This window comes from Mustela lutreola, chromosome 16 (genome assembly GCF_030435805.1).
Source record: "Mustela lutreola isolate mMusLut2 chromosome 16, mMusLut2.pri, whole genome shotgun sequence".
Classification (NCBI taxonomy): domain Eukaryota; kingdom Metazoa; phylum Chordata; class Mammalia; order Carnivora; family Mustelidae; genus Mustela; species Mustela lutreola.
Window position 1 is genome coordinate 26,127,402 of NC_081305.1, and position 26,412 is coordinate 26,153,813.

General features: G+C 58.8%; 1 protein-coding gene across 1 annotated transcript; it reads right to left on the minus strand.

Annotated features, from left to right (window-relative positions):
• Nucleotides 1-5,139: 5,139 nt before the first annotated feature.
• MMP15 (matrix metallopeptidase 15) lies at nt 5,140-26,412 on the minus strand. Its single transcript, XM_059151401.1, has 10 exons — nt 25,590-26,412; nt 14,164-14,312; nt 13,391-13,519; nt 11,915-12,222; nt 11,434-11,595; nt 10,161-10,414; nt 9,650-9,788; nt 8,591-8,741; nt 8,386-8,501; nt 5,140-7,177 (listed from the first exon to the last, which is right to left on the minus strand). The coding sequence occupies exons 1-10, from the start codon at nt 25,749-25,751 to the stop codon at nt 6,723-6,725; spliced, it is 2,025 nt and encodes a 674-aa protein (XP_059007384.1). The 5' UTR covers nt 25,752-26,412; the 3' UTR covers nt 5,140-6,722.

Genomic DNA, 26,412 nt, shown 5'->3' on the forward strand with positions numbered 1-26,412 from the left:
AAAAAAAAAAAGCAAGCAACTGATAAAGTGAAAGTTTTCTCCATCTTACGTTTCCCATCCAAAGCCCATGCTATATGAAATGGGAAAGGCAGGTAAAAGAAACAACATGCCTGGTATGAACTCACTTTTAAAAAATAAACTATGTCAATATATACTCATAAGGGAAAGCATGTGGTTTACAGGCAAATGTTAGGGCTGTTTGGCAGGAGAGTAGAAATTGCTGGCGTATTTCGTTGTCATCTTTGCCTTTTCTGTGGTTTCCTAATTGTCCCCAATGGCTATGTATTACCTTTTGCAACCTGGAAAAGCCAGGGAATAGTTAACTGAGCCTCTCCAACTCCCCACACCTGCCACCATCTGGCTTTTCTTGATTTCCAGGGCCCCATGGGGAGACTCAGGTGCCCCATGTTGTTTTAGGCAGCATTACTGAAGCTGGGGGATTGTGTCAGGGTCCTGAGAGAAAGCCCTGGTTCTCAGTAAACATTCAAGGGTTGAAGAGAGGCTGCCTTGTGGTTGTGGGGTTTGGCACTATCCTGTGAAGAGTCCTAGAGGGGCAAAAAGAAGGCATTAAGCTAAGTACAAGTTTGGAACCCTGGGCATCAATCAGGATAAAACCTAAGAAGCCAAGTCCCAGACCAGTAACAGCTCACACTGGCTTGAGAAATAAAGGGAGTTTATTGGTACATGTGGTACATGTCCCTGAAAGCCCAGGGCCCTAGAGCTTCAGGCATTACTGGATCCAGGTGCTCCAGTGGTGCCTTCCAGAATCTTCAAGGCTCTGTTTCCCTCTGTGCTATCTCTGCTCTGGGGCAAGCTCTCTCCATGTGGTGGCAGGACAACCCATTTGCCACTTTAGGCTTCTGCTCCAGTAGCTCAGCAATCCTGGCAGACACAGCTTCTCCCTCCAGGGCCTCCAGAAAAGTCCTAGGGAGGACCTGATTGGCCGGCATGGGTTTTCTGCCCACCCCTGAACAATGAGCTGGGATGCTGATTGGCTGGTCGTGGGTCACAAGATCGTCTGACCACCAAGGGAATGGGGTCAGCTGTACCAGATTGCAAGGCCTGAGAAGGGGAGAAGGAGGGGTTGTTCTCACAGGACAATGGGGGGCTATTTGCAGAGGGCAGAGCTCCTCTCCAGGATCTGTGCTCTATGAAGCACAGACATGCCCTTTATCTGGAAGGCAGAATTAATCACCCTGCCCTCAGCTCTCCAAAGAGCAGAAGAGGGAGGTCCCATGTGGGGGTGGGGCGGGGGGAGGAGGAGAAGACTGTGGGGTGGGGGCTGGGGAGGCAGTGGTGGAAGGGAGTCATGCTGGAACACCAGAAGGACAGTTCACAGTTCAGGGTCATCGAGGGACCATGGCCAAATCAGCCCCCTTCCAGGCCTCAGTATCTCCATCTCTACAGAGGGGTTGATGTGACTAGAGCCGGCAGGTTTTAGGGTGGTGCTGTGTGTCTTTGATGCAATTATTGGGGTATAGCTGCCTCTCCCTTTCCAGTGACTCAGAATGATTTCTTAATGGAATCCAGTTTATTGCTGTGATCCATGCTGGCAGGGGACTGATAATCGTTTTTTTTCCAGGAGGGGCCTTTTAGCCCAGCTGGAAATGAAGGGGAGTTTGGAGGCTATTTCTGGCATTCTGAGGTGGGTGAACAATGTGGGGGTGGGAGGTGTCAGGGGCCCCGGCAGAGAAACCCGAGTCAGGGTCTGGGAAGAAGGGCTGGTGCTGAGGGAGGCTGAGGAGGGGTTTTGGCAGCTGGGAGAGGAGCTGGTGGGACTGGAATGTCCCTCCTCCTGGCACCTGCCCCCAGGCTCCTTGACCCTTGACCTGCCCCCCCACCAGTCCTGGAGAGAAAGGCAAGGAGGGAGGGGAGCCTCCCTGGGGCCCATCAGGTACACCAGCACCTAAGATAGAGATATTAGTAACAAACTGTTTAGAGTCTGACATGGGCCAGGGGCTGTTCTAAGTGTTTACAAGGCTTCACTCCGTCAAGCCTCAAAAGCGTATGAGATACGCATGTTAGCCTCATTCCACAGATGGGGAATCTGGGCTCAGAGACATGAGCAGTGGAGCCATGGTTTGCAACTGGGTGCCTGTAGGGATGGGCGGGCTACCATTTGCAATGATGTGGACGGAGCTAGAGTATATTACGCTAAGTGAAGATAAGTCAGTCAGAGAAAGACGATTACCATATGATCTCACTCATTTGTGGAATTTAAGAAAGAAAACAGATGAACATATGGGAAAGGGGAAACAAAAAAAAGGAGAGCGAGGGAAAAAGCCCTAAGAGACTCTTAATGACAGAACAAACTAAGGGTTGCTGGGGAGTTGGGGGGAGGGGGGATGGGCTAAAGGGGCGATGGGCATTAAGGAGGGCACTTGTTGGGATGAGCACTGGGTGTAAATGATGAATCACAGAATTCAACTCCTGAAACCAATATTGCACTGTGTGTTAACTAACTAGAATTTAAATTAAAAAAAAAAAAAAAAGCGGTGGGGGGGATGGATGGGCTAGGCTTGGAAACAATAGTCAGGACAGGAGGGCTGGGTGAGTTGGAGGAGAAAGTAGAATCAGCTGTCTTGAGGAGGGAGGGTGGGAATCTGGAAGAGGCAAGTCTTCACCTGGGCCTTGAGGGATCTATACAATTGAGACAGCATGAAATGTGCAGGGAAGGGTTTTCTGGGAGGAAGGAACAGCATAAACAAAGGCATAGAGGCAAGCCAGGGCAAGGGACAGTTGAGACAAGGCAAGCCACTGGGCAGGGCTTTGTGCGTCACAAGGGCACTTGAGCGGTGGGGCAAGGGTGGTACTATTCTGCCCTGAAAGTGCCTTGAGACCTGGAATCTCTGGCATTTTCTGGGAGAGCCGAGGGGTGGCTGACCCCTACCCCATTGTGTGGTTTTACGAGTTGGAGGGTAAAGCCTGTCAGCCTTGGGTCCCAGAAGCAGGACTGGATGTCGTGGAGGCATAGAAAGCCCTTCCTCTCAGACTGACGTGGAGGAGTCCACTGCTGTCTGGGAGGCTGTGGATGGACAGGAAGCTGGCCATTCCTGCCCGTGAGCCAGAGAATGGCCTCTGTGTGAGCCACAACAAAAAGGCTTTTCTGCCAAGTCGGAGGAGGAGGAAGCAGCCAGCTTGGCCCCTGCCCCAGCCTGAAAGGGGGCTCTGTTGGTGGCTCTGGGGTCTTCGATGCCTAGAATGTGTGGGGAGGGAAGACCAGGGTGGGCAGGGGCCTCCTCATGGCCGTCTCTATTCTCCAGCAGCACCAGAGTGAGCTGGGGCTGAGCAGCTGTGCAAGTCAATCTGTCTGGGTGCTTCTCCCAGCAAGGCCATGTCCTAACTGTGTGACCTTGGCAAAGTCCTTGACCTCTCTGAGGCCCACTTTTCTCATTAAGTGTGCAAGTCGATGGGGGTGGCGATCACCCATTGAGCACATGTTACGTGCCAGGGAGTGTGACCAGCGCTGTACAGCTGCCCATCCTCTGTCCATCCTCCCAGCAGCCCATGCGGCAGGTTGAGTTGCCCACTCTGCTGAGATGTAAGCACCCGGGGCCTCGGGTCAAAGCCCAGCATGTCTTAGACTCTAAAACTTCAAGCTGTGCAAATGCGAGGGAAAAAAGCCTGGAAGAAACATGCCATACTGTCAACACTGGCCTGGGCTAGGAGAGGACTTAAATTTTGCTTCTTTCTGTTAAGTCTTAATTATCTTACTGGGGAATTAGCAAGATGGGGGCTGTGGGGCCATGGTGAGTTCAGATGCAGTCACATTAAACAAAACCAATTTAAAGATGCAGGTTCCTGTTAATCCTTGAGGTGGGAATGGTGTCAAGTCGCAAGGCAGGGCTCTCTGGGGCTGGGGGAGGCAGGGCTGAGGCCTGACCCCCAAACCTTAGAGATCTTCACACCCATGGGCTCACCAGATGAGCTGTTCCTTCAGCCAATGGGTTGCTCTGAGGTTTTACTAGAGAGCTTGGGGGTGGAAGTCTCCTCAGGCGATATCCTGAGAAGCCGAAGCCTCCTGTGCCAAGTCTCTTCCCTGGCCTGGGTTCTGAGGAAGAGCTCACTGAGAGGTCTCGCAGCCTCTCCTTTTTCGTCTGTATGCCCCCACTTGCCTGGTGACCCTAAGGCTTCAGGCTTCAGGCAGAACTGAGTGGAGCCCTGTGGCTTCTGCCACAAGCAAGCTGACGAGATAGTGTCCGCCCTGGACCCCCTTGCTGCCTGCCAAGGCCCCTGGGGTGGGGGTGGGGGGAGCTCATGGGCCATTTCCTAGTGGAGCCTGACAGGCCTCTGGGGCTTCTGAGGGCCAGCATTTCCTACTCTCCTCAGCCAGTTTTCAACACAAAGAGAGGAAAGGGTGGGATCAAGGAGGGCTGGGGAGGAGGTGTGCTGCTGGGGGAGGCTGGGGCCTGGAACAGGTTGAAGGACCCTGCTCTGAGCTGTTGTAGAGGCTTGGCCTGCTCCGTGGTTGGGGTGGAACCCCACTATAACTGACCATTGCACTTCTGGCAGGTGCAGGCCAGTGCCTATTAGTTTGGCCCAGAGGATGGTGTGGGGTCCAAGCCTTGCCAGCCATGCCCATCGGATCCCAGGGGCTGTAAGGCTTCAGTCTCCTGCTCTCCTGGGTCTCCTCTGCACCCCCTCTTTGAGCAGAACATGTGGTAAGGGGAACTTTCCAAATCTAAAGTGGTACTACTTCCCATCTCTTGCCTCCATGCTGGGTCTTCAGGCCACCCAGAACCCAGTCTAGATGGGTGGAAGAAGGGCTGGGGGGCCCGGCCTGGCGTTCCCACCCCTCCTAGACCCACACTGCATGTAGGAAGCTGGGATGCCCTTTTTTACATTAATGAATGAATGTCCAGCAAATTCTGTACTCTTTCTCTGTCCCTCCTCAGCCGGGTCAACTCGGGTCCCCTGCCCCACCTGCCTCTGGTTTGTGGAGGGCAGCCACCCCTCACTCTTCCTCTGAGCTCTGCCCCTCCCAGTAGGCCCCTGGGAAGGAGCCCCCATAGAACTGGGAACAAGGTCTCTTCAGCATGGAGGGCAGGTGCCCTCATCATAGCCTGGACTCACTCCTGTCACCCGCAACCCCTTTAGCCATAGGCTCTGGCCCAGGGCCTCTTACAAAGGAGGCCACACTTGCCGGCTGTACAATTTAATCAGTGCAGAATATTTACAGAAAGAAATGTATGGGGGTGGACACTGCCCTCCATCCCTTGGCTGGCTCTCCAGTTCTGAGGACGGAGTGGGGAGCAAGCTGCTGGACCCATGCTCCAGGCCAGCGCGTGAGACGCCTCTCCCTCAGGGGTCAGGGATCTGGCTGGCAGACCTGCTTGCTCAGGGCTGAGGGGAAGCAGAGGGGACGGAGCCGGCTGTACAGTACCATTTCCACAGCAGCCTTGCCTCCTGCTTACTTTGGGAGGGAAAAGAAGGAGGAAGTGTCCCTGCCCTTGGGGCTGAGCCAAGGAGAAGGGGAGTCTGCGGGCCATAGTGGGCGCCTTTAGAGACTCTGCAGCCGCATCCCACAACTCTGTGTGAGGGAAAGAGCTGCTGGCCTCTGTCCACCAGTGTCCCTCCTCCCAGTGCTCTGGGGGACTGGGAGCTGGAGGGGAGGAACCCCTACGCCGCATGCGTGGTGGGCTGTGGGCACCCATCAGCCCCCTGTCTTCCTGGGACAGCTGGGAGCCTGGCAGCTGGTGCCTGAGACTCGTGGGATTCTGAGACCCCTGAGGACGGTGGTGTGGGTGAGAGAGAGTGGGAAGAAGCCAAGGAGCCCAGGTGGGTCATAGCTCAGATAGGAGTGGCTGGGGGCTGGAAGCCCAGCCTGGGGGAGGAGGTCCCTGGGTGGAGGGGCCTTGGCAGACCCCCTTTGGTCCTTGGTAAGGCAGGTCCAGGGCCTCTTCTGTAGGCTCAAGGGGTGTGTGGGCACTGGGGACTGTGGGCCCCTTGACTTAGTAGGGCCAGGGTAGGCATCTTAAGTATGAGAAGCCTGGGTAACGGGTTGAGAGGGGTGAGCAGGGAAGGACTCAAAACTCCACATGACTCATGGCCAGTAGGCCACCTTACCCTTCTGTCACCTGGGCCGGGGGGGTGGGGGGGGTGGGGGGGGTGGGGGGGGCTGCCCCTGGGGGAAAGCTCTTCCCAAGGCAGAGATTTGGGTGGGTGGAGACCACTCAGGCCCCACCAGTCTCCAAAGCCAGCTCAGGCTGAGGAGGGCCCAGGATGGGAAAGAGCCTCAGAAACATTTTAGCCACTTTCCAGCTAGGCCTTCTGACCCTCTGCTTCCCTGGCTGTGGCCAAGGCAGAGGTGTTGTTGGGTGGGGCGGGGCGGGGCCGAGGAGGGTGTGGGGGTGGTGCGGGCAGAACGGCTCACTCCCTGTCCAGAGCAGAACTATTTGTAGAAAGCTCTAACCCCTGCCCTGAGGGACCACTGCTCCGGGTCAGCAAAGTAGAAACAAATACTCAATTAGTGTGCAAAACAAAAACAAAAACAAAAAAACCAGCAAAAGCTGGGCATAAATAAACATCGGGGTAGGGCTGGGACAGGGCTGGGGCAGGGCTGGCAGGGAGGTTGGAGGGCCTGGCGAGGCCTCCACCCAGGGGCTGAGGGAGCCCTGGAAGGTTCTGGCTTGGTGCACCCCCACCCAGCCGTAGGAGAAGCCTGGGCCCCGCCAGCCACGGCCCCCTTAGCACCGTGCGCAGCAGGAGGGCGGCGCTGCTGCTCAGACCCACTCCTGCAGGGAGCGCTTGCAGTAGAGGAGAACGCGCGGCGCGCCCTTGCGCTGCATCTGCACCAGCGCGTACGTGAGCCCCAGGACGCACAGCAGCAGCAGCATGGGCGGCACCAGCACCAGCACCATGTTCACCGTCCGCGTGACCTCCTCCATCTGTACCACCACGCGGCTGCCCCCATCCGCGTCAGACCCATCCCCGAAGTCCCCCGCGCCGCCGGCCTCGCCCCCCTCCTCCTCCTCGCCCTCCTCGCCCGCCCCGGGCTCTGCACCCCCGTCGGGGTTGAAGGGCGGACGAGCCACGTCGGGCCATCGGGGTCCCGGCTCCACGTGCTCTTGGCAGCCCATGAAGTCCCGCAGGATGGATTTGGGGTAGCCTGGCTCCATCCGCAGGCGCTCGTTGTCGAACTTCCAGTACTTGGTGCCCTTGTAGAAGTATGTGTAGGCTGCGGGGCGGGGAAGCAGGGATGAGCGATGTCAGGCGGCACCCCCCCCCCCCCACCAGCCCCAGGCCCTCAAAGAAGACCAGGACATGCTGGAGGCACCCTGGTTTTAAAGTACCCTCCTTCTCACCTGCCAGCCTGAGCATTTTCAAATCTGCCCCCTCCCAACATAGAGGAGCCAGGCGGGGGTGGGGGGAGGGTGGGTGGGCTCAGAGAGGGGCAGGTTTGGGTCAAGGGCCCCACTGTGCTTCCCCTGCTTCCTGACTGGGCTGACGCTGACCCAGGTGGTACCTGGAAGGGTCTTGCAGCCCGCTGGGTCACCGGGGCTACAGTCAGCGGGCCCTGCCCATACTGTCCCAGGACTAGCTTCATCCCATACCAGAGAGGCCAGTGTCTTGCTCAAGGCCACACAGCCAGCCTGCAGCCTTGGGCTGGAACAGAGCCCAGCACTGCCTTGGACAAGCTCTGCAGCCTTGGGCACTTTGCCCACATCCCATCAGCCTCAGGAAGGGTCAGTTCTGGATGAGGGGTGAGTCCATACTCTGCTGGACACAATGAGCTCGGAGTGGCTGCACAGTGATGCCATCACACACAAATGCCACGTGCCTGGCCTAAGCACTGGCTTTCCAGCAGAGCCAGGAGGGTCTCCCCTGAGCCCAAGAACCCGGAACCAGGAAACCAAGACTAATGGTTTTTCTCAAGATCGCCAGAGACCCCACTGGAGAAATAAAAGCCGCAGTTCCCTCCCTGTGGCTCCGTTACAGTGACAGAGGTCAGGCTTCCTTTCCAGGCGGGAAAGTGGGCACCCTGGGAGGACCCTAGCCTTCCATCGCCCGAGCCAAGCTCACTCCCCCACACACCCTGCAAGCTCCCTGTGGGCTGCCCAGGCCTAGCTGAACTCTGCAGGGAGCAAGGCCATTCCGAGTGCCAGTTCTGGACACAGGCAGACCTGGGTGGGACTCGATTGTCCAACTCCCTTGCGGAGGGACTTGGGGCCCTTAACCTCTATAGTTTAGTTTGACTGTCTGTAAAAAGGGGTTGGAGACAATGCAGGAAGGGTCAGGAGAGTTACACTCTGGAAGCCCCCAACCTGGGGCCTGCCACAGCAGTGTCCCCCATACCAGCCATCGTGATGTGATGCTGGTGAGTCCTGGGTGTGGAGAGGGGGGATGGTGAGTGCCAGGCAGGCTGCAGGGGGTGGGCCCCAGTACCTGCATCGTTGCTCAGGAAGGCCCCTTTGGGGGAAGTAGGGATCCCTTGCCAGACACTGATGGGCTTGGGGTAGCCGGGGTCTCCACGCTGCGTCTCCTCATTGAAGCGCCAGTACCTGGGACCAAAAGCACCAGGCTGTGGGTTCTCTCTGGGTGGGGGGGGGTTGGACTGGAGCCTTCTCCCTTTAGGGAAGGGGGGGCTCACCTGTCCTCCTGGAAGAAGAAGGTGTGACCTGTGGGTTCCCACCAGATGGCCGTGTCGATGCGGTCATAGGGGATGCCCAGGCCATAGCTGGTCAGTGGCTGAGGGTAGCCGGGCTCCAGGTTTGCTTCTCGGAAGAGCCAGTAGCGGTCACCTGAGGGAGGGGGAGGTGGATGAGGACAGGCGGGGGCTGGGGGCCATGCCTGGGGAGGGGATATGGGGCGTGCTATTCTGGGCCCACAAATCCATTCACATCCACAGCCACACTCACCGCACACACACGACACATGCATGTACACACATACACCACACAATCATACACACCCTTTTACACAGGATAGGCACTGACCCCTATACACACCCAAGATAACACACAATGCAACTCACTTGCGTGTACATGCACTTGGAACTCATGGGCACATGCGACATACTTACACACATACAGATCACTCACATTTGTGCACATACCTGTCACACTATAAATGGCCTGCATTCCCGTGTGAACATCCATCCCACCCCCATAAACAGTTCTTGTACAGAGAGAGGAAAGAGGGGGAGCCCTGTCTGGCCTCTCGGGCTTTTAGCGGGGGCTCAGGCTGGCAGGGGGGCTGGGAAATGGCTCATTCATCAGGGGTACTGCCCTGGAGGCCCTCCCCAGGGCAGCAGGCCCCAAAGGAAGGGCTGGCAGTAGGGAGCTCCATTGACCCTGCTGGCAGACCCCAGAAATCCTGCCCTGGGCTCGGGGGATCTGTTCTTATGAGGAGGGGCTGCTGGAGGCACAAGAGGCAAGGAAGGAGGGAACCGATGCGGAGCCCCCATGCTGCAGAGGACGGGCAGCTCACCTCCAGTCGGAGCAGCTTCTGACCCCAGGGCCTCGGGTGTCTCCTGGTTTCCATCTACCTTCCCCCACCCCTCCCTTGGCCTTGATGCGTCTCCCGCACAGTGGACAAAAGGATGACACGTGCAACGTAGCCCTTTGCTCTCCTCCTCTCTCGGGCCCTTTGGGTTGGAGGCCAGGCCAGGGCAGGAAGGGTGCCCAGGGCTCCCACTACCGATACCTACCTTTAAAGAAGACAAAACGTCCATCTTGGCGCTCATAGGCAGCACTGATGTCACTGGGCAGGCCACGCCAGAAGTGCCCGATGGGCATGGGATAGTTGTCCAAGACACGGTTGTGCCGAACCCGCCAGAACCAGCGGCCCTGGGGAGGAGGGCGTGTGTGTGAGTGGGCAGAGCAAGCCTCATCCTGGGAGAGGCCTCCCCTTGATCCACCCCTTCCCAGTCAGGGAGATCTGGAAGGGTAGCTCAGAAGACCAGGGCAGCCCTGGCAAGGGAGCCCTGGGTGGGGCACAGGCCCCTGCACGTCTGTGTCACCCTGGCCAAGCCCCTTGTCCCTCAGGCTGGTATCTTCTTGGTCTAGGGTCTGATGGCTCCCCATAGGCTGCTCAGTGAAGGAGGGGTGGGGGTGTCTGGGCAGCCAGGTGAGGAAAGGCTCCTGGAATGGGATGTAGGGCTTGCCCTCCTGCTCTGAGATGGGGCCAAGGGGCTAGGGAGGCATGGGCAGGGGCCAGACCTTGAATACGAACATCTCCCCACGCAGCATGGCTACTGTGTCAAAGTCCCCGTCGCAGATGTTGGGGCCATACTGGTCAGGCCGTTCCGTGGCTCGGGGCTGGGCTGGGGGGCCTGGCTTTGGGGGCCGCTCCGGCTTCCCACCTGGGGGTGGTGGCTGGGGGGGTCTGGGGGGCCGATGATCTGGCCGGCCTGGTCGCCGGGGAGTCACAGTGGGCAGAGGCCGGGTGGGCTGTGGCTGGCCATCCGGGGTGCCTGCAGAGCAGGGTGGGGGGAGTGGGAAGTCAGCAGGTAGCCCCAGAACCCCAGAACCCAGCCTGAATGCCAGGTTCTCCTACTTAGAACCAGGGGACCTGGGGCCCCCAGCCCAGAGGGACGTTTGCCTTGGTGGTAGACTTAGTCAGGTGCAAGTCCCCGTCTCTTCACAGCAGACTCCTCCCCCACACCAGCCATCACATTCAGGACCTCCATCCTCCTCCATACAGCCCCCTCCTCGGCCTCCCCACACTGGACATGGGTCACTGTGTCCCTGAGGCTGCCTGAGTCCACGTTCCCCTGTGGACATTCCCCTCAGGGCACTAGCCTGCTTCAGTGGACCAGGAAGTAGGGGACACATGCAGAGGCAAGAACATGGCTCTGTGACCTCTGCCAAGGGCCCATCTCATTGCCAGTTTGCCAGGATGTCTGTAAAGGAGTGTCTGTCACCTGCCCAGCAGGGCCAACACTGCCAGCCCTAAAAAGGGGCTCAGTGGGGCACTGAGCATAGGCTCTGACCCACAGAACTGGTCCTCAGGAGACCTTACCACTGGAGACCTTCTCGGGTGAGGCCTGGGTGGAGGGGGTGTCACCTGCCTCAAAGCCAAAGCCACTGGGCAGTGAAAAGCCAACAACACTGCCTGGAGAACCTGGGACAGGCTGGGACTGGGAGCGAATGGGGAAGAATGGGGTCCGGGACCGCAGTGGCATGCCCAGTCTAATAAGAATACCACTGACCCTGAAGAGGAAAGAGGGGTCAATGAGGGGCTTTGGGGATCCCAGCCTGGAGTCACCATGAGGGCCCTGTGGGAGGGCCAGGCCCTGGAGTTGCCCAGCCCTGGGTGTGATTTCTAGCCCCATTGGTTACTCCCTGAGCGATGTGGACAAGTCACTAATGCTTTCCGGGCCTGTTTCCTCCTCTACAAAACAGGGTTACTGGTGGTACCTATGCCTTGTCGGGCGGGGAGTTGAAAACTGGTGTGCAGAGCCTCCAGGCCATACCCATGCTGTCCACTCACCGTAGAGCTGCTGGATGCCCCGGAGGTCGTCCTCGGGCAACTGGAAGCTGTCGGTGTCCATCCACTGGTAGAAGGGCGCCATGATGGCACTGGGGTTGCTAGAGTGCTCCAACCCCAGGGCATGGCCCAGCTCATGCACTGCCACCAGGAAGAGGCTGTTCCCTACAGTGGGGACAGGCAACACAGTCAGCTCTGTGACTATCAGAGAGCTGGCCCTTCTGCCAATCTTAGGAGAGGCTGAGCTGCTCTGACTGCTGGGGCTCAAGCTTCCCCACCTGGGAAATGGGTACAATGATTCCTTCACTTCCCTACCATCCCTTAGAGATCACGGGACAACTGACTGAGATGGAGGGTCAGTGCTCCAGAGAAATGCCCGAGGGAAGCTCTCCTCTCCCAACCCTGTAGCTGCTAAACGGGCTCAGAGGGCAATGCTCAGCACCGCCTCTGCCTCCCCTGCCCTGCCCTGGCCAGGTGTCCTTACCATGCAGGTCAGTGCTAGAGAAGGTCCAAGGCTCATCTGCATCGAAATGGGTATCTCCGCCCAGACCAGGGCCAGGGAAATAGGCATGGGCCAGAAAGCCCCCTGTGCCGTCAAATGGTGAGCTGTCGCCGTGGAAACCGGAGGCAAAGAGTACCATGATGTCAGCCTCCTTCTGCCGCCGCAGCCGGATGTCCTCGTAGGGCACCTCCTGGAAGACCAGGGGCGTGGCCTGCTCCCACACGCGGAAGGCCCTTCGCACTGCCTCCAGTGAGTGGTACCATCCCAGCTTCTCTGTGTAGTTCTGGATGCTGCAGGTGGGCCGGGAAACAAGGGAGTGAACTCAGGGCCTACTGGATTCCACTGTCCACTGCTAGCACCCACTGGGTGCGTGGTCCCAAGAGACACACCTAAGAGCTCAGCTGGTTTACCAACAGTGCCTGTCAATACCAACCATTAGTTTATCTGATGTGAATCTGAAAAAGAGAACTAATACATCAAACCTGGGAGTTCATGAGGATATCACTAAGTAAGGTTGTACAGTGCCCAATTAGCTTAAATAAAACCATGAAGCAAATAAGAGAACGGGTGCTCTGTAGCTAAGAGAAAGAACTAGACAGTTTGGAGACAAATGGCTGAGGTTTAAAAAACATGAGCCAAGCCATTCTGATTATTGGACTGCAGGCTCAGGCTGTCCTGAGTTCCAGACTGGGCTCTGACATGACCTACATGACCTTGGGCAGGCCACTTCGTCTTTCTGTATTTCAGTTCTGCATCTGTAAAATGGAAAAGGGAGAGTCGTGCTCTTATCCTGGGGAGCTGGGAGGATGATAAGAATGAGCTGATGGAGAAAGCAGCCCCTGAGTCTGCACGTGATAAAGGCAGGAGGAGGCCTGGTATCACCCACATAAATCAGATTAAGCTTCTGTGTGCTGGACAGATCTCCATTAAAAGCTGGTCGCTCTGGGGGCCTGGGGGAGATAGAGCTGCGGATGGGTTGTGGCTGGACTGAAACACGAAGAGGAGTCCTTGGGGACTGCCTCGTGGCTCAGGGCTCAGAGGGGGCTTCTTGCCAAAGAAGGGTGTGCAGACCAGGGTTTTTGTAGGGGACTTGCTGCTGCCCACTTGGCAGATGCCTAGATTCCAAGCCCCATGTGCCAGGCACCGCAGAGGCCCCCAGCTCTGCAGCCAGCTCCCCGCTGCTGGCGGGTGGGGTGGGGAGCCGGGAGGAAGGAGGCCGGAGCGGAAGCAGCTCCAAGGGTCCTGACCTTCGCTGGGGGAAGACTGCCTAGGAAGTGCGGCTGATCTGTCAGCGTGGGAGCAGATCAGACCATCTATGCTGGGCACCCTGGGGTGGGCTTCTGGGAAAGGAAGCCTTCCAGACAAGCCCACTATGAAGCCTGAGGCCTCAGCCAGCGTGGGGAGAGGAGCGAGCAGTCTCCGGCCGGTGCTGTGGGAGGGCTGAGCCGCGGTGCCTACCTGAAGGTCAGGTGGTGGTTGTTCCACTTCCTCCCCGTGAGGGCATAGCGCTTCCGCCGCCGTCGCAGGTTGGCTTTCACGCGCACCCCGAACTGGTCTGGCACCCCACAGCGGGGTCTCTTCATCCACCTGCATCACGGGTACAGAGGGGTAAGCCCGGAGCCTTCCTCCCTGTGCCTGCCTGTTTGGGCTCTGCCTCTTCCAGGCAGTCCACCTTCTTCTACCACCCTTTTGCCTTTGGCCTCCAGCTGCCTCTGTATGGGTGTGGTGGGGTATTTCTCTGAACTTCAATTTCCTCATCAGAAAACCAGGCAGGTTGACCTCAGACTGGAAGACCGAGTGCCCAGTGGGGACTCCACGAAGGTGATCCCCTTCACACCGGTATCACCCAGAAATGGGAGAGTTACCCGAGGCCCCGCGTCCGTGATACATTATGCTCCGTGCATGTTCAAGAATGTGACTTTGGGTCCTGTCACCTTTGTCAGGTTCAGCGCAGTGCCTAGCGAGGATGTCCCAGCCAGGGCCCCGGGGCCGCTCCTCCCCATCCCCGTGCCTGGGGCAGGCATCACTAATCCCGTGCTCCTTGCTGCCCAGCCCGAGTCGCCTCAGCTTTCTGAACACAGAGCTTTAGGCAGGCATCCCCAGGCAATCAGAATGAGCAGGGAAGACCAGACCAATCGCCATTTCTTATCTAGGCCACTGGGTTCTGGAAACTCCACCTGCCAAACCCCTGCCAGAGCAGGCCAGGAGGAGGGCCTGGCGGAGGCACTCACGCCTTGGTTTCTTCGTCGAGCACGCCTGTGACGGGAATCCCATAGAAGCGCTGCATCTCAGCCAGGGCGGAGGCCAGCATCTGGGCGGAGCGCATGGTGGACATGTGACGGCTCGGCTGGGGCAGGTAGCCATAGAGCCTCAGCCAGTTCTGCAAAGAAGAGGCCACCCCTGGGTCAGCATGTCTAGCGTTGCTACCTCTAAACACAGCCTGCATCCCACGACTGCCCAACGTGGCTGCCATCCCCTCCTGCTGCAGTGACCGACCGTGTGAGCCTCTGGACTGTTCTCTCCATTCCCACCTCCTACAGTCTGTTCTCATGCAAGAGCAGAACAAAAGGCCTTTACAGTCAGGTCTGGTCAATCTTACGCTTCTGCTTAGAATCCTTCAAAGACTTTCCAGCTTAGAGGAAAAGCCAGTTCTAACAGGAGCTGCCAGGCCCTTCTTACCTGCCCTGCCTCAGCCCTCAGCCCTCACTCCTCCCACCCGCCCCCAAGATGGTCACACTCCTGCCTCAGGGCCTTCGCACGTGCTGTTCTTGCTGTCCAAACGCTCTCTCTCAGACATCTGTATGGCTCCCACCCTATTTTCCTCAGTCTCTGCTTTCACCTCACTTTGTTCCAGGGGTATTCTCTGACAACACAATGTTAAAAAAAAGACCCCCCCCATCTGCATCCCCTGGATCCCCTCTTCTCCTCCCCTGTACTTGTCTAACACATTATATATTCCACTTCCGGTGTTTATTGTTGGTCTTTCCCTGTTAGGATGGAAACCGCGTCTATAAGGACAGTTCACAGTAGCTGTCCTTATCATTGTACTGGCCGCTCCAGGGCAGCCCCCCCTACCACTCCTGGCAGACCACTGGGGACCCTGAGGAGTTCAGAACCTCTTGAAGTCACACCAAGTAGGAAAATTGGCCCCTTGGTGCTGCTCCCCTGGAGATCGTAAGCCTCCCAGAAGAGCAGATGGATTTGGGCAGCCCACCAGGGCCCAGCAGGGTGAGACAGGAGACCCAAAGTTCAGTCCCTGCTTTGCCACAAACACTTTGTTTTCACCGGGACTGAGTTTTCTCAAGTAATAATGGGGCAGCCCTGGGAAAAGCAGCTGGCACACAACAGGGGTGCCCATCCCCTTCCATAGCCTTCTAGCATGTCTTCTCCTCCATCTATCCATCTGTCCATCCATCCGTGCACACCCCCACCTCCTGCCAAGTGTTTCTGTGACGCCCGTTCTGTGCCAGACACCGCCAGCTGGAGGCTGTGGAGGACCGAGAGAGTGTGCTGACCTCCAGGGGCTTCCAGGCTCCCGAGGAGACCAGGTGTTCCCACAGAGGGAGGGAATCACGCCTGCAAGTCTGTGAGCAGACATGCCCGTCACAGTCACAACTGGAGGATGGAATCCCCGAGGAGCCAAGCTGAACTGTGCTAAGAATTCATCCTGGCTGTGAGAACATGGTGACCACCACACGAGGCTGCTGGTGAACACAGAGGCCAGGGACTGCTGTGGGCTTTGGCCCCGTGGAAGTGTCTTCATACCTTTGCTGGCCCGCCCTGGGTCTCTGGGGGCTGCCAGGGTGAGGGCACCTGCGGCCTGCTCTCTGTGAGGCTCTGGAAGGTTAAGGCTGCACATCGAAGTCTCAGAAGGCAGGCTTGATGGCCAGATATGGTGGTTGCTGTGGACCGACAGCCCTGTGTCAGCTGGCCAGGGCCACACCCATGTCTGTCTGCCACCAGCATCGAATCTAACTCCTGGAGGACTTGCTCCCTCAGTGCCACCTGCCATCCCCCCCGACATGACTGGGTGGTTCCCACAGCCGGCTCCGTGGTGCGCAGGTGGCCGCATTGGATGGAGTGGCTGCTGAACCAAAGAGGGTGGCATGGACTGATGCCCAGCCCCAGCTCCAGGCCTCCCAGGCCCTAGGAAATGGCTACTGAACAAGGAGGCAGGGACACGGAGCTGGGAAATAACCATCAGCTCCAGTGACAGAGTGGGGGACAGATTCTGGCTCAGACACCTGAGGTGTGGCTGCATGCCTCCTGTGCTTTCGGCTGTCATCAGACTAATTTTTTTTTTTTTAAAGACCGCCACATTTTTATTTATTTCCAGGTGCATAAAGAGGCTACAAGTTAGTGCTGTTAAAAAAAAAAAAAATCAAACTCATCAAGTAAGTGCTGCATTTAATGAAAACCGCATCAGATAGAAGAGGAGGCAGAAGCCGACCGCAGAGCCCCTGCCCTGGGGCAGTGAGGAGCTGGAGGCACCTGTAGGGCTCAGCTGGCTGGCTGGCTGACCCCAGGAGCTGGCCTCCAAGAAGCATTGGGGAGAAGGAACTTGCAGAGGTAAAAATCCCACTTCCAGGGTGGGCCTGACCAGGACCTGCCTCATCACCCAGATTTCTGGAAGGGTTCGCTGGGGGTCTACACTCCTGCATGGCAAAGTGCCGGATAGGGAAAGGGGCTCAGGAAGTGCATTATTAATGATGGAGGCCTGTCGGGGTGTCCTTGGAACAGCCTTTTGCCTCTCCCAAGAGGCACTCAGGCCCTCAGAAGGGCCTAAGTGCCAGGCAGCCTCAGGTAAGGGCAGAGCAGCAGTGGGAAGCAGGCGTGCCCGAGGCATACCCGCCCCCCCCCCCCACCAGTAACCCACCTCCCCCTTCTGGCCAAGGTCTCCTTCCCTGTTCTTCCCAAGCACAGGAAACCTCTCCTGAGGCTCTAAGTGTATGGAAGGGGCAGGATGGGAAGCCCACAGCCCGTAATGGGCAGTTTCCCCAAGACGCTGGGGGCAGCCCCGGAAGGCCAGGCGGTGATGCCAGGCCAGCTCTGGCAATGAGAGGAGAGAGAGAGAGGCAGAGCTGCCTGCTGATGGAGGAGGGCGCCTGTACATTGCCCATTTGCATAAGGTAAAAATATCTCAGGGAGCGCAATCACGGGCCACCAAGGGGCTGATTAGTGGTGTCTGCAGTGACAGGGGGAGGGCAGGCAGGGGAGGCTCAGACTGGGGCCCTGGGGAGAGGAAGGGAGGGGAGCTGGGCCCGTCTGCAGTGAAGAGCTCCAGAGCCCAGCCCTGCCGATGGGGCCCTTCACTCCTGGAGGCAGCTCAGGGGCCGACAGGAAGGTCCCGTGGGTGCCTGTGGATCCTCCTCCCCACAGACAACTACCCTTAGGGTCTCAGGGAGGCCAAGAACCTCTATCTCATAATCAGCCCACAGTCTCCTGGTGACCAATGCCCTTGGCCATGACCAGGATGAGAAGCCAGGTCGGGGAGCAATGGCACGTGAGGGCAGGGGGCAGATATGCAGCCTGGGCCCTGAGCAGCCGAGCCCCAGAGAACGGGGCGCAAAAGCTGCTGGAGCCTGCCTGACTCTGGCAAACTTGTGCTCAGGGCTGACTGCCAAGTGCCCATCAGTCTGCACCACCGGTAGGGCTGTGCGGGTTCTTCCCATCCCTGGGAGGGTTTTTCTCTCTACCCTCCTGCCGGAACCAAGGGTGACAAACCTAGGAGGTGAGGACGTGGAGGGAAAAGAGCACGGGATTGGGGTGCACAGGCTTGTGACAGGGGCTGTGCCTGCACCCCTGAAGCCCCAGCTTGCTGACGTGCTCTGCTGCCACGGACCAAAAGGGAGTTGTGATTCCCAAAGTCAGGACCAACCACCCAGTCTCGAACTTGGAGAGGAACTGTGTTCAAGCCCCTGCTGTTCTTACTGGTGACTGTAAACTCTGTCCTTTACAAAAGTAGCCTCCTTTTCGGGGTGCCTGGGTGGCTCAGCGGGTTAAAGCCTCTGCCTTCGGCTCAGGTTATGATCCCAGGATCCTGGGATCGAGCCCTGCATCGGGCTTTCTGCTCAGCGGGGAGCCTGCTTCCCTTCCTCTCTGCCTGCCTCTCTGCCTACTTGTGTCTACTACTACTGTCTGTCCAATGAATAAATATAATCTTAAAAAAAAAAAAAAGTAGCCTCCTTTTCCTCCTCGTTACCTAGAGTCTCATAGGTGGGGAAACTGCGGCACAGCCCAGTCAGGAAGCAGCAAAGTAGGGGGAGCTGCTCTATGAGAGCCACTGTCCGTGGGAGGCAGGGAAGGTTCTGAAGAGATCTCCAGGGACCATGCAGAGAGACCCCACCTACCCGAGTTCTTCTAGCCATTTCTTTCCTGGGCTGCCATCCCATAAGTATGTGTAGATTTGGGGCCCCTGGTGGCTCAGTAGGTCAAGTGGCTGCCTTCAGCTCAGGTCATGATCTCAGGGGCTCCTTGCTCACTGGGGAGTCTGTTTCCTCCCTCTCCCCGCCCCATGCTTTCTCTCTTAAATAATAAAATCTTTAAAAAAAAAAAAAAAAAGTATGTAGGGGCACCTGGGTGGCTCAGTGGGTTAAAGCCTCTGTCTTCAGCTCAAGTCATGATCCCAGGGTCCTGGGATGGAGTCCTGCATTGGGCTCCCTACTCAGCAGGGAGCCTGCTTCCCTCCCTCCCCACCCCGCCTACTTGTGATCTCTGTCTGTCAAATAAACAAATAAAATCTTAAAAAAAAAAAAAAAAGTATGCAGAGCTGCTTCAGGTGAGTGGCTAGCCCCGGTAAGGAAACATGGGGCCATCAGGAGTTTGAGGGCAGATTCCAGGCCCCCTTCCCCCTAGGAGAGGCCATAAGCATAGTGGCAGGCTGAGAACCTGCCATGGGCTGGGGAGTTGACTCTAGTCATCCCATTCAATGTTCACAAGGACCCCATTCCCACTGTACAGCTAATGAGGTTCAGAGAGGGCGATGGCCCACCCAGGGTCACACATCTGTCTGGCTAGAACTGGAGCCCACAAGCAGTATTACTGGCCCAGGCTGCTTGTGAAGCTGCACGAGCCTCTGGCCCAGCACAGCACTGGGGGAGGGCAGCTAACCCTCCCCACACCCCACCTCTCCAGCTGGGTCTGGGCGTGGGGCCATGTCGGCAGGGCTGCCCCCCAGAACTGCTGAGACAATGCCAAGGCAGGTCTACGGGGAGGATATGTCTGAGAAGGAGCCATGGATCAATATTGTGCATTAAGTGGGGGTGGTGGGAGGGGGAGCGGCACGGCGCCACCGCCACAGGCAGCTCCCCCTCTCCCTGGGCCTCAGATTGCCTGGCCCCGCCCACGGCTTTATCGGACCCTGAGCGATAAGCTGGATCTCCGGGAGGCTCTGCTGCTGTCATCCCAGCTCTCTCTGCAGTCCAAGCAGACCCTGCCAGCCTGGCATAAACGGCATCTTGTCAGGGCAGCCGGTGACGGACCGAACCTTCGGTGGTGTGAGCTCCTCGTCGTGCTTGTTCCCCTTATTCCGTATCCGGGTCTGTGGGTCCTGGGAGCAGGCCAAGACCTAGCCTGGCTCTGCACTCCCTGTCTGGGCAGGCACAGAGCCAGCTCGGAGAGAGATTTGTGGTCCTGGGCCGCCACGGTCCCAGCAGACGCCAGTCATGCACCCTGGGTGTCCCCCCTTCTCCGGGGAAGCTGAGCCCAGAGCCCATGCACCAGCTAGATGACCCAACCCAGCCCTAGACTCGTCCAGCCTCAGTCTGGAGAAGACATCAGGGCCTTCGAATCCAGCTCCCTCGCTGAAGCTTCTATGGACCATGGTGGGGCCCAAGACCCTTCCAACCTGCACCCCTGCAGAGACGGGGTGCCCACTGCCCCCAGTGTAGCCCATTCTGACTTTGGGCATCAGTGACTATTGGAAAGCTGCTCCTCAGGCTGAGCGGAAATCTGCTTCCCGGGGACACGCACCCCTGGGTCCTGACTGCTTGTCCATGTAACAGGCCTTTGAGCGCTGGAGGGGGCTGATTTAACTTGAGTTCCTTCCTTGCAAAGAGGAGTCAATATTATCACTCCCTTCCCGCCACGCACAGATGATAGCACAGACGACACAGACGCAAGGCTAGTGAGGAGAGGGGGCACCAAGCCAGGCCCCCTGTCCTTGGTGGATCCTTTACCTTTTGGAGGCAGGATGGTCCATATTTCAGCAGTTCCAGAGGAACACACTTGCTTATTTGGGGCTCAAGCTGCCCTCCCCCACTACTTGAAAGATGCAGCTAGGGAAGGGGCTATGGGTGCGCAGGAGAGTAGGAGGGTGCGGGATACCCAGCCAGGGAGCAGAAAGGAGGTGGTTGCCTGAATTCCTGTAGTCCTTAACCTGGAGGGAAGAACGGATGGGTCCTTTGATCCTTTGGTCCTTCGACCAGTGGGTGGGGTGAAAGTGTCTTGTTTGCTAGTGGTTTCCGGGGCTGGCTGAGAGCCAGGCCTTGGGGCCTCTAAGAGCCAAGTCAATCTGACAGCCGGATAGACAGATGAAGAGCTGGGGGCCAGAAACTCTCCTGTAGGTGTTACTGGTGTCCATAGGGCTGCTTGTGGGGCAAAGCCTGGGTGGCTGGATAGGCGGGGGGATGGCCAAGGGCAGCTCTGGCCCCACCTCTACGACCTCCTTCCCACTTGGCTCCAGCCCCGCGGGGTCCCCCCATGATGGCCCCTTGCAGCCTTTGCTCAGCACACAACAGCAGATGCCACCTGTGATCACTGACACTGTTTGGCCACCATTTTGCAAGTGCTTCCTGTGTACCCAGTGCCATGCTCCTAAATGCTCCACATGAAGCTGAGCTCTCACCCCAGCCCCCAGGGTGGCCACCAGTCCTGGGAGGACAAGGTAGCTCTCAGGGCTAAGGGTCAGCCCTAGAAAGCTGCTCCACACCTGGCCTCCTGGTGTGGGCAGCTTGGCCATCAGGGCAGTAGGATGGGAAGCATCTCCACAGGCTGGGTGACGGCTGGCCCCTAGGTCTTCATCTGTCTGTCCAGCTGTCAGATTGACTTGTCTCTCTGAGTTTGCTCATTTCCTGCTGTTCCCATGAGGGGCATGGGATCTGGTAAGAGGCACCGTACTTTGTCTCTCTGATCCAAGCCCAGCTTGTATGCCTATGCTCTTCTTGCTGGGGACATGGCAATCTGGGCTACCTCCCCAAAGGGCCCAGTCCACAGCCCCTGGTCTCCAGGAACCCCCTGGAACCTGTGTCCTTCTGGGGAGCAGCCTCACGGGAGCCCTGACTCGGGGGGATCCTCCTGCTAGAAGGCTCCTATGGGTGCCATAGGCTCAGAGAGTTCTACCGCCTGCATGGCCCCAGGTCCTCACACTCATCTGTGGGGTCCTCCCAGGACCCTGTGTGGTGGAGGGCACCGGAGCAGACAGCCCCCAACCCCTCCCTGCTTCTGCGGCCACAGAGACAACATCCCCAGGTCTGAAAGCAGAGCTGGTCATGGGGCTGGGCCCCATCCTGGTCAGCCAGCTATGCGAGCCACATCAGCCTTGGGATGATGCAGAAGATGCCAAATGTCCTAATCTGTCTGGGCTGCAGTGACAAAAATACCATGAACTGGGCAGCTGGTAACATGCACTGCTCACAGTTCTGGAGCCCCGCTGTCCAAGAGGAGGGCATCAGCACAACTGGGTTCTGGGGAGGGCTCTCTCCTGGGGTGTGGACTGCCTACTTCTTGCTGTGCCCTCACATGGTAGAAGGGGCAAGGGAGCTTTCTCGGGCAGCTTTTTATAAGGGCACTAATCTCCTTCAAGAGGGCTCCATCCTCATGACCCGATTGCCTCTCAAAGGTCTCCCTCCTAAACCATCGCTTCGGGAGTCAGGTTTCAACCTATACACTTGGGGGAGGATGCCAACATTCCTTCTAGAGCACCAACTATAAACCGAGCTGGGGGGCCGTGGTGACCACAGCAACCCCCACAGCTGGCCTCAGGCAGAAGCCAAAATCCCAGCTGGGCAGAGGGGACGATGGCAGGGAGCATCTGGTCAAGGCACAAAGAGGCCAGAACTAAGTGCTGGCCAGGGCGCATCTCTCCCAGGGTTGCAGTGTTGCCATTCTGAGTTGGCCTCAGAGAGGACTGGCTGTGAGTGCTGGGGTTCTGGAGAAGGTCTCCTGTGGGGGATCTGGCTATGTTTCTAGTCTGTTTCTTCTGCTCCTTGGGCTGGGACAAAGGAAGGCATTTTTGTCCAGGGGTCAGAATAAGCAGGTCAGGCAGATACGCTGTTCAGACAAGCACGGGCTGGGCTGTTTTCTGCAGAGGCAGCAGACCAACTGGACCCTGGGGCGGCCCAAGCACTGGGACCCAGTAGAGAACTGAGGGTGAAGGGCAGGGCATAGTGGGACACCAGGTCCCTGGCCATGCCAATCAGCCCAGTTTTCTCAGGGTTTTGAAAGAGACTGTGGAAAGGAGTGGTCTGTGAGTAGTTAAGAGAAGAGACTGAAAAGTGGAGACAGAAGACGAAACTTCTGCAGGTTCCCGATGACAGGGCCTTCACATGAACCCCTTTTATTTGAGGGAGGGACACAGGGAACCTCTGCACCTTCTCCACATCTAAGAAAGGGTACTAAAAGGAAAGCACCCATGGGGACCCCCAGGGGCCGGCATGGAAGTGTGAGCAGAGATTGGAACACAGGAAGCCTGGGGCTTCGGCTTGCCAGTCAGATCTGAAGGTCAAAATCAGAATTTGGGTTGGCCTGCACCCCTCTTTTTGCTCATTCTGCTCAGCCACCACCTAGGGGCAAGGAAGATGTGCGGGAGTCTCAACCTCGGCACACCTGGGTGTGCCCACATTTAGCAGCGGTGGTACCACACCTGCGAACTCTGGCAGCTGAGTCACCTCCACGGGGCAGGGCTCAGAGCCTAGAGTTGTGCCTAAAAGGGGCGGGGAGGAGACCAGAGACTCTCCGGTGAACACAGAAGGCACATAAGCAGGCTAGTCGCTGCAGCCAGAAACAGAAACTCCTGGACCAGGAGCCAAGGGTGGGGGCTGGAGTCTGAGGGCAGGGAGACCAGGAGCTGTCGCTGGTACCTCTGTCCGGCAGGGCGTGGGTCTGATATCCCAGGGAGCCAGTGGGGCAGGGCAGAGTAGCTCAGTGGCAGCTCCCTCAAGGAAGATAGCCATCTCCAGGCTGGGGCCTGGCAGGTGGCAGGTGGCAGCCAGCTCCTAGCACACGCCGGGTTTCCTGATTCCTTAGTCTGGTGAAACTGCTGCAGTTTCTGTCTTGGGAGTCAGAGAGGGAAGGGAGAGGGGCTTCAGTTGGGTCTGGGTTCAGTTGTCAGGCTGCTCAGAGATGGTGCCAGCCATGGCCTGACCTAAAGTCTGGAGCTATGGGGGTTCTGGGGTAACGGCTAGCCCCAGAAGTCTCTTATGCTGGTCCTCAGCTAGCATGGGCTTGGGGACAGTTCTCCCATGGCCTCCTGGCAAATGGGCTGGTTGCTGAAGCGGTTTGACTTTTTGGGCCCAAATCTGGACAGACTCGACAGACTTCAAAGGACAGCCTGTACTCCAAAGCTAAGTGTAGTTGCTGGTACAGACCATCTATCTCTACCTTGGCTTCCAACATCAAACATCAAGGGTCCTTCTACCATCCAGAGTCTCTTCCAGCAGTGCCCCAACCCAGGTTTGCCCCCAGGAGACAGCCTACAGGCCAGTCATAGATGTCTAGCCAGAGCCACCACAGGCTTAGGGCTCTGGTCTGTGGGTACTCAGGGCTAACAGTGCAGGCCCGGGGCTATGGGTACTCCCACAGCTGGGAGAGAAGGGGTGTGATGGAGGAGCAGAAACAAAGGAAAGAGAGTAAAGCCCTTCCAGCCACAGCTCCTAGCCATCCAGGATGCCAATTCACAGGCACGGCCACCCAGTTCCTGTGAAGAGATGCCATTCTTTCTTTTTTTAATGATTTTATTTATTTGCAAGAGAATGAGAGAGACAGAGAACATGAGAGGAAGAAACAGACTCCCTGCTCAGCTAGGAGCCTGATAAGGACTCCATCCTGGGACTCCAGATCATCACCTGAGCCGAAGGCTGTCGCTGAACCAACTGAGTCACCTAGATGCCCCCAGAGATGCCATTCTGAAATAGACTGTAAACTCCTCAAGGGTGGTCTCTGACTTGGAATCCTTGGGTCCCCCACTCCAGAGTAGCTGGTGAGCCTAATAAGCACTCTCTACCCAGTACCTGGATGGGAGCCCCACCAGCAGGAACTCCCTATAAGCCCCTTCCTGACCGCCTGTGTGAAATGGGGGGTGGGGGGTGGGCGCGCGGAGCTGGACAGGGCATGGGCTGGGCTCCCTCTACACCTCCAGCCAAGGCTGGGCTCCCCGCAGCTTTCCCTGGTCAGGCCAGGGAGGGAGGGCAAAGCAGGTGGGGAACTGGCTGGGAGGTGTAACTTGAGCCGGGAGGAATTCCCTGCCCTTCCTCCATGCTTTTATTAAAGTAGGGCGGGGAAGGGCAGGCTTCCATCGGAAAAATCTCCCAGGCTGCCGGGGGAGGTGGGGAAGCCGCCAGGGGGCTGGGAGGGAGCACCCGCCCGCTGCAAATAGAAGGCGCTCAGGCCCACAGCCCCGGCTGTGGGAGGCTCCAGGCCGGTCCAAGGGCACCGAGGCCAGAGCCTACCCGGGTCGGCACAGAGGTGTTTCTCCTCCCACCTCCGCACTCCTGCCTAGAGCACCCCTCTCCTATTTCCGGGCAGGGAGTCGGGTCTTAGAACTCTGGACAGCAGGGACCCAGCTTTTGCTGGGGCGACGGAGCTGGTGTCCTCACTGTCCGTGCTCCGGAGGACGGCACTGGGCGACCCTGTGGAGCCGACGTGTGGTGGTGGGGATTCTGGCTGGACCCCACTCTATGCCCAGGAGGCCGCGCCTGGTCACTCGCGGGACCGATCCGGAGACAGGGCTCGGGAGGGACGTCAGGCAGGCTCCAGAGAAAAGCACGTTCGGAGTCTGCCCTCTCCAACCCAGGCCTCGGCGTAGGGACTCTAGTGGAAGGAAGCGCCAGGGGGAGGCAGGGTCTCTCTTGGACCCACCTGGCCATGGGGCGGCTTCCACGCAAGAGCCCAAGGAAGTCGCTCAAGCGCCCCAGTAAGCCGGGACTACTGTCTCGGAGGTTCGCACCCCTTCCCCCATCCCGGCCCGCCGCACTCGTGGCTCGCTGTCACCCAGACCAGAGGCTACCGAGGCGGGAGCGCTGCCCGCTCCGCCCGTGGGCCCCCAGAGCCGCCCCCTCCCCACTCGCAGGGAACGTCACGGCGCGCCCGCAGGACTCTCGAGGAATCAGCCGCGCGGGGAAATTGAAGGAGGGGAGCGAGGGCTGGGGGCAGCAGAAGCGACTCCCGGGACCCGGGTTGGGGCGGATCAGTGCCCGGGCAGGGCCGAAGGGGTAGAGGGGGTGCGAGTCCTACACTCTCCAGGATTTGGGATGAGGTGCGCTGCAGTGGGCGAGCTGGGGAGGGGCAGCTAGCTTGGTCCCATTCTTCCCCGCCCCCCTTCTCTCGGACCCGGGCTCCTCTCCGCACCCTCCACCCCTCGCCCCAGGCCGCGGGCGTGGTTCCCTCCCGCAAGCCCCCAGGCTCCCAGCCCACCGCGGAGGGGCCGGGCGGGGGTCCTTACCTCCGCGTTGACTTCTGCGTCCTCCGCCGCCGCGCCGCGGCCCAGGAAGCCCAGAAGCACCAGGAGCAGTGGCAGCAGTCGCGGCCGCGCCGCCGCCTCCCGGCCGCCGAGGATACTGACCGCCCAGCCCGGCCGTCCGGGCGCGCTCCGGTCGCTGCCCATGCTCTCGGCGCCTCGCTTGGCCGGGGGCGCTGCACGCAGGGCTCGCCCGCTGGCCGGCGCCGGGGCCCCTCACGCGGATCGGAAACTTGCGACGCTCCCTGGCTCCCCGCCCGGCGGGCGCGCGGCAGACCTCTCGGTCCCTGTCCCCTCCGGAGACGCTTAGGTCCCTTCAGCAAATTCTCACGCCCGAGGAGAAGCCGGCAGGGCAGGTCCGGGCGCGAGGGGCCGGCCCGCGGGGGAGGTGGCCGGCCGGAGCCGCCAGCCGCGGGGTCCCGCAGCCTCGGCGCCCCGGGCCCGGCTCCCGAAAGCTAGCGCAACTCCTGAGCCTTTGTCTGGCTCAGCGCTCCGGCCGCCCGGTCCCGCGGCGCCCCCTGCGCGCCCAGCTCCCTCTGTCCATGCCCGGGGCCGGGTGCTGCCCAGAGCGCGCGCCTCCCGCCCAGGGACTCTGCTCGCCCCGCGCCCACCCGGGCCCGGGTCCCCGCGCAGTCCCGGGAGGAGGCGCAGGGAGCCGGTCGGAGCAAGTGAGCGAGCCAGGGAGCCGGCGCCCGACGTCCCCGGCGAGTTCGGCGCAGCTCTGGGCGCTCCCAGCCCTCCTCCTCGCGCGCTGCTCTTAAAGGGCCAGTGCTCACTCCGTGCGCGGGCCCGGGCGGGGGGCCGGGGG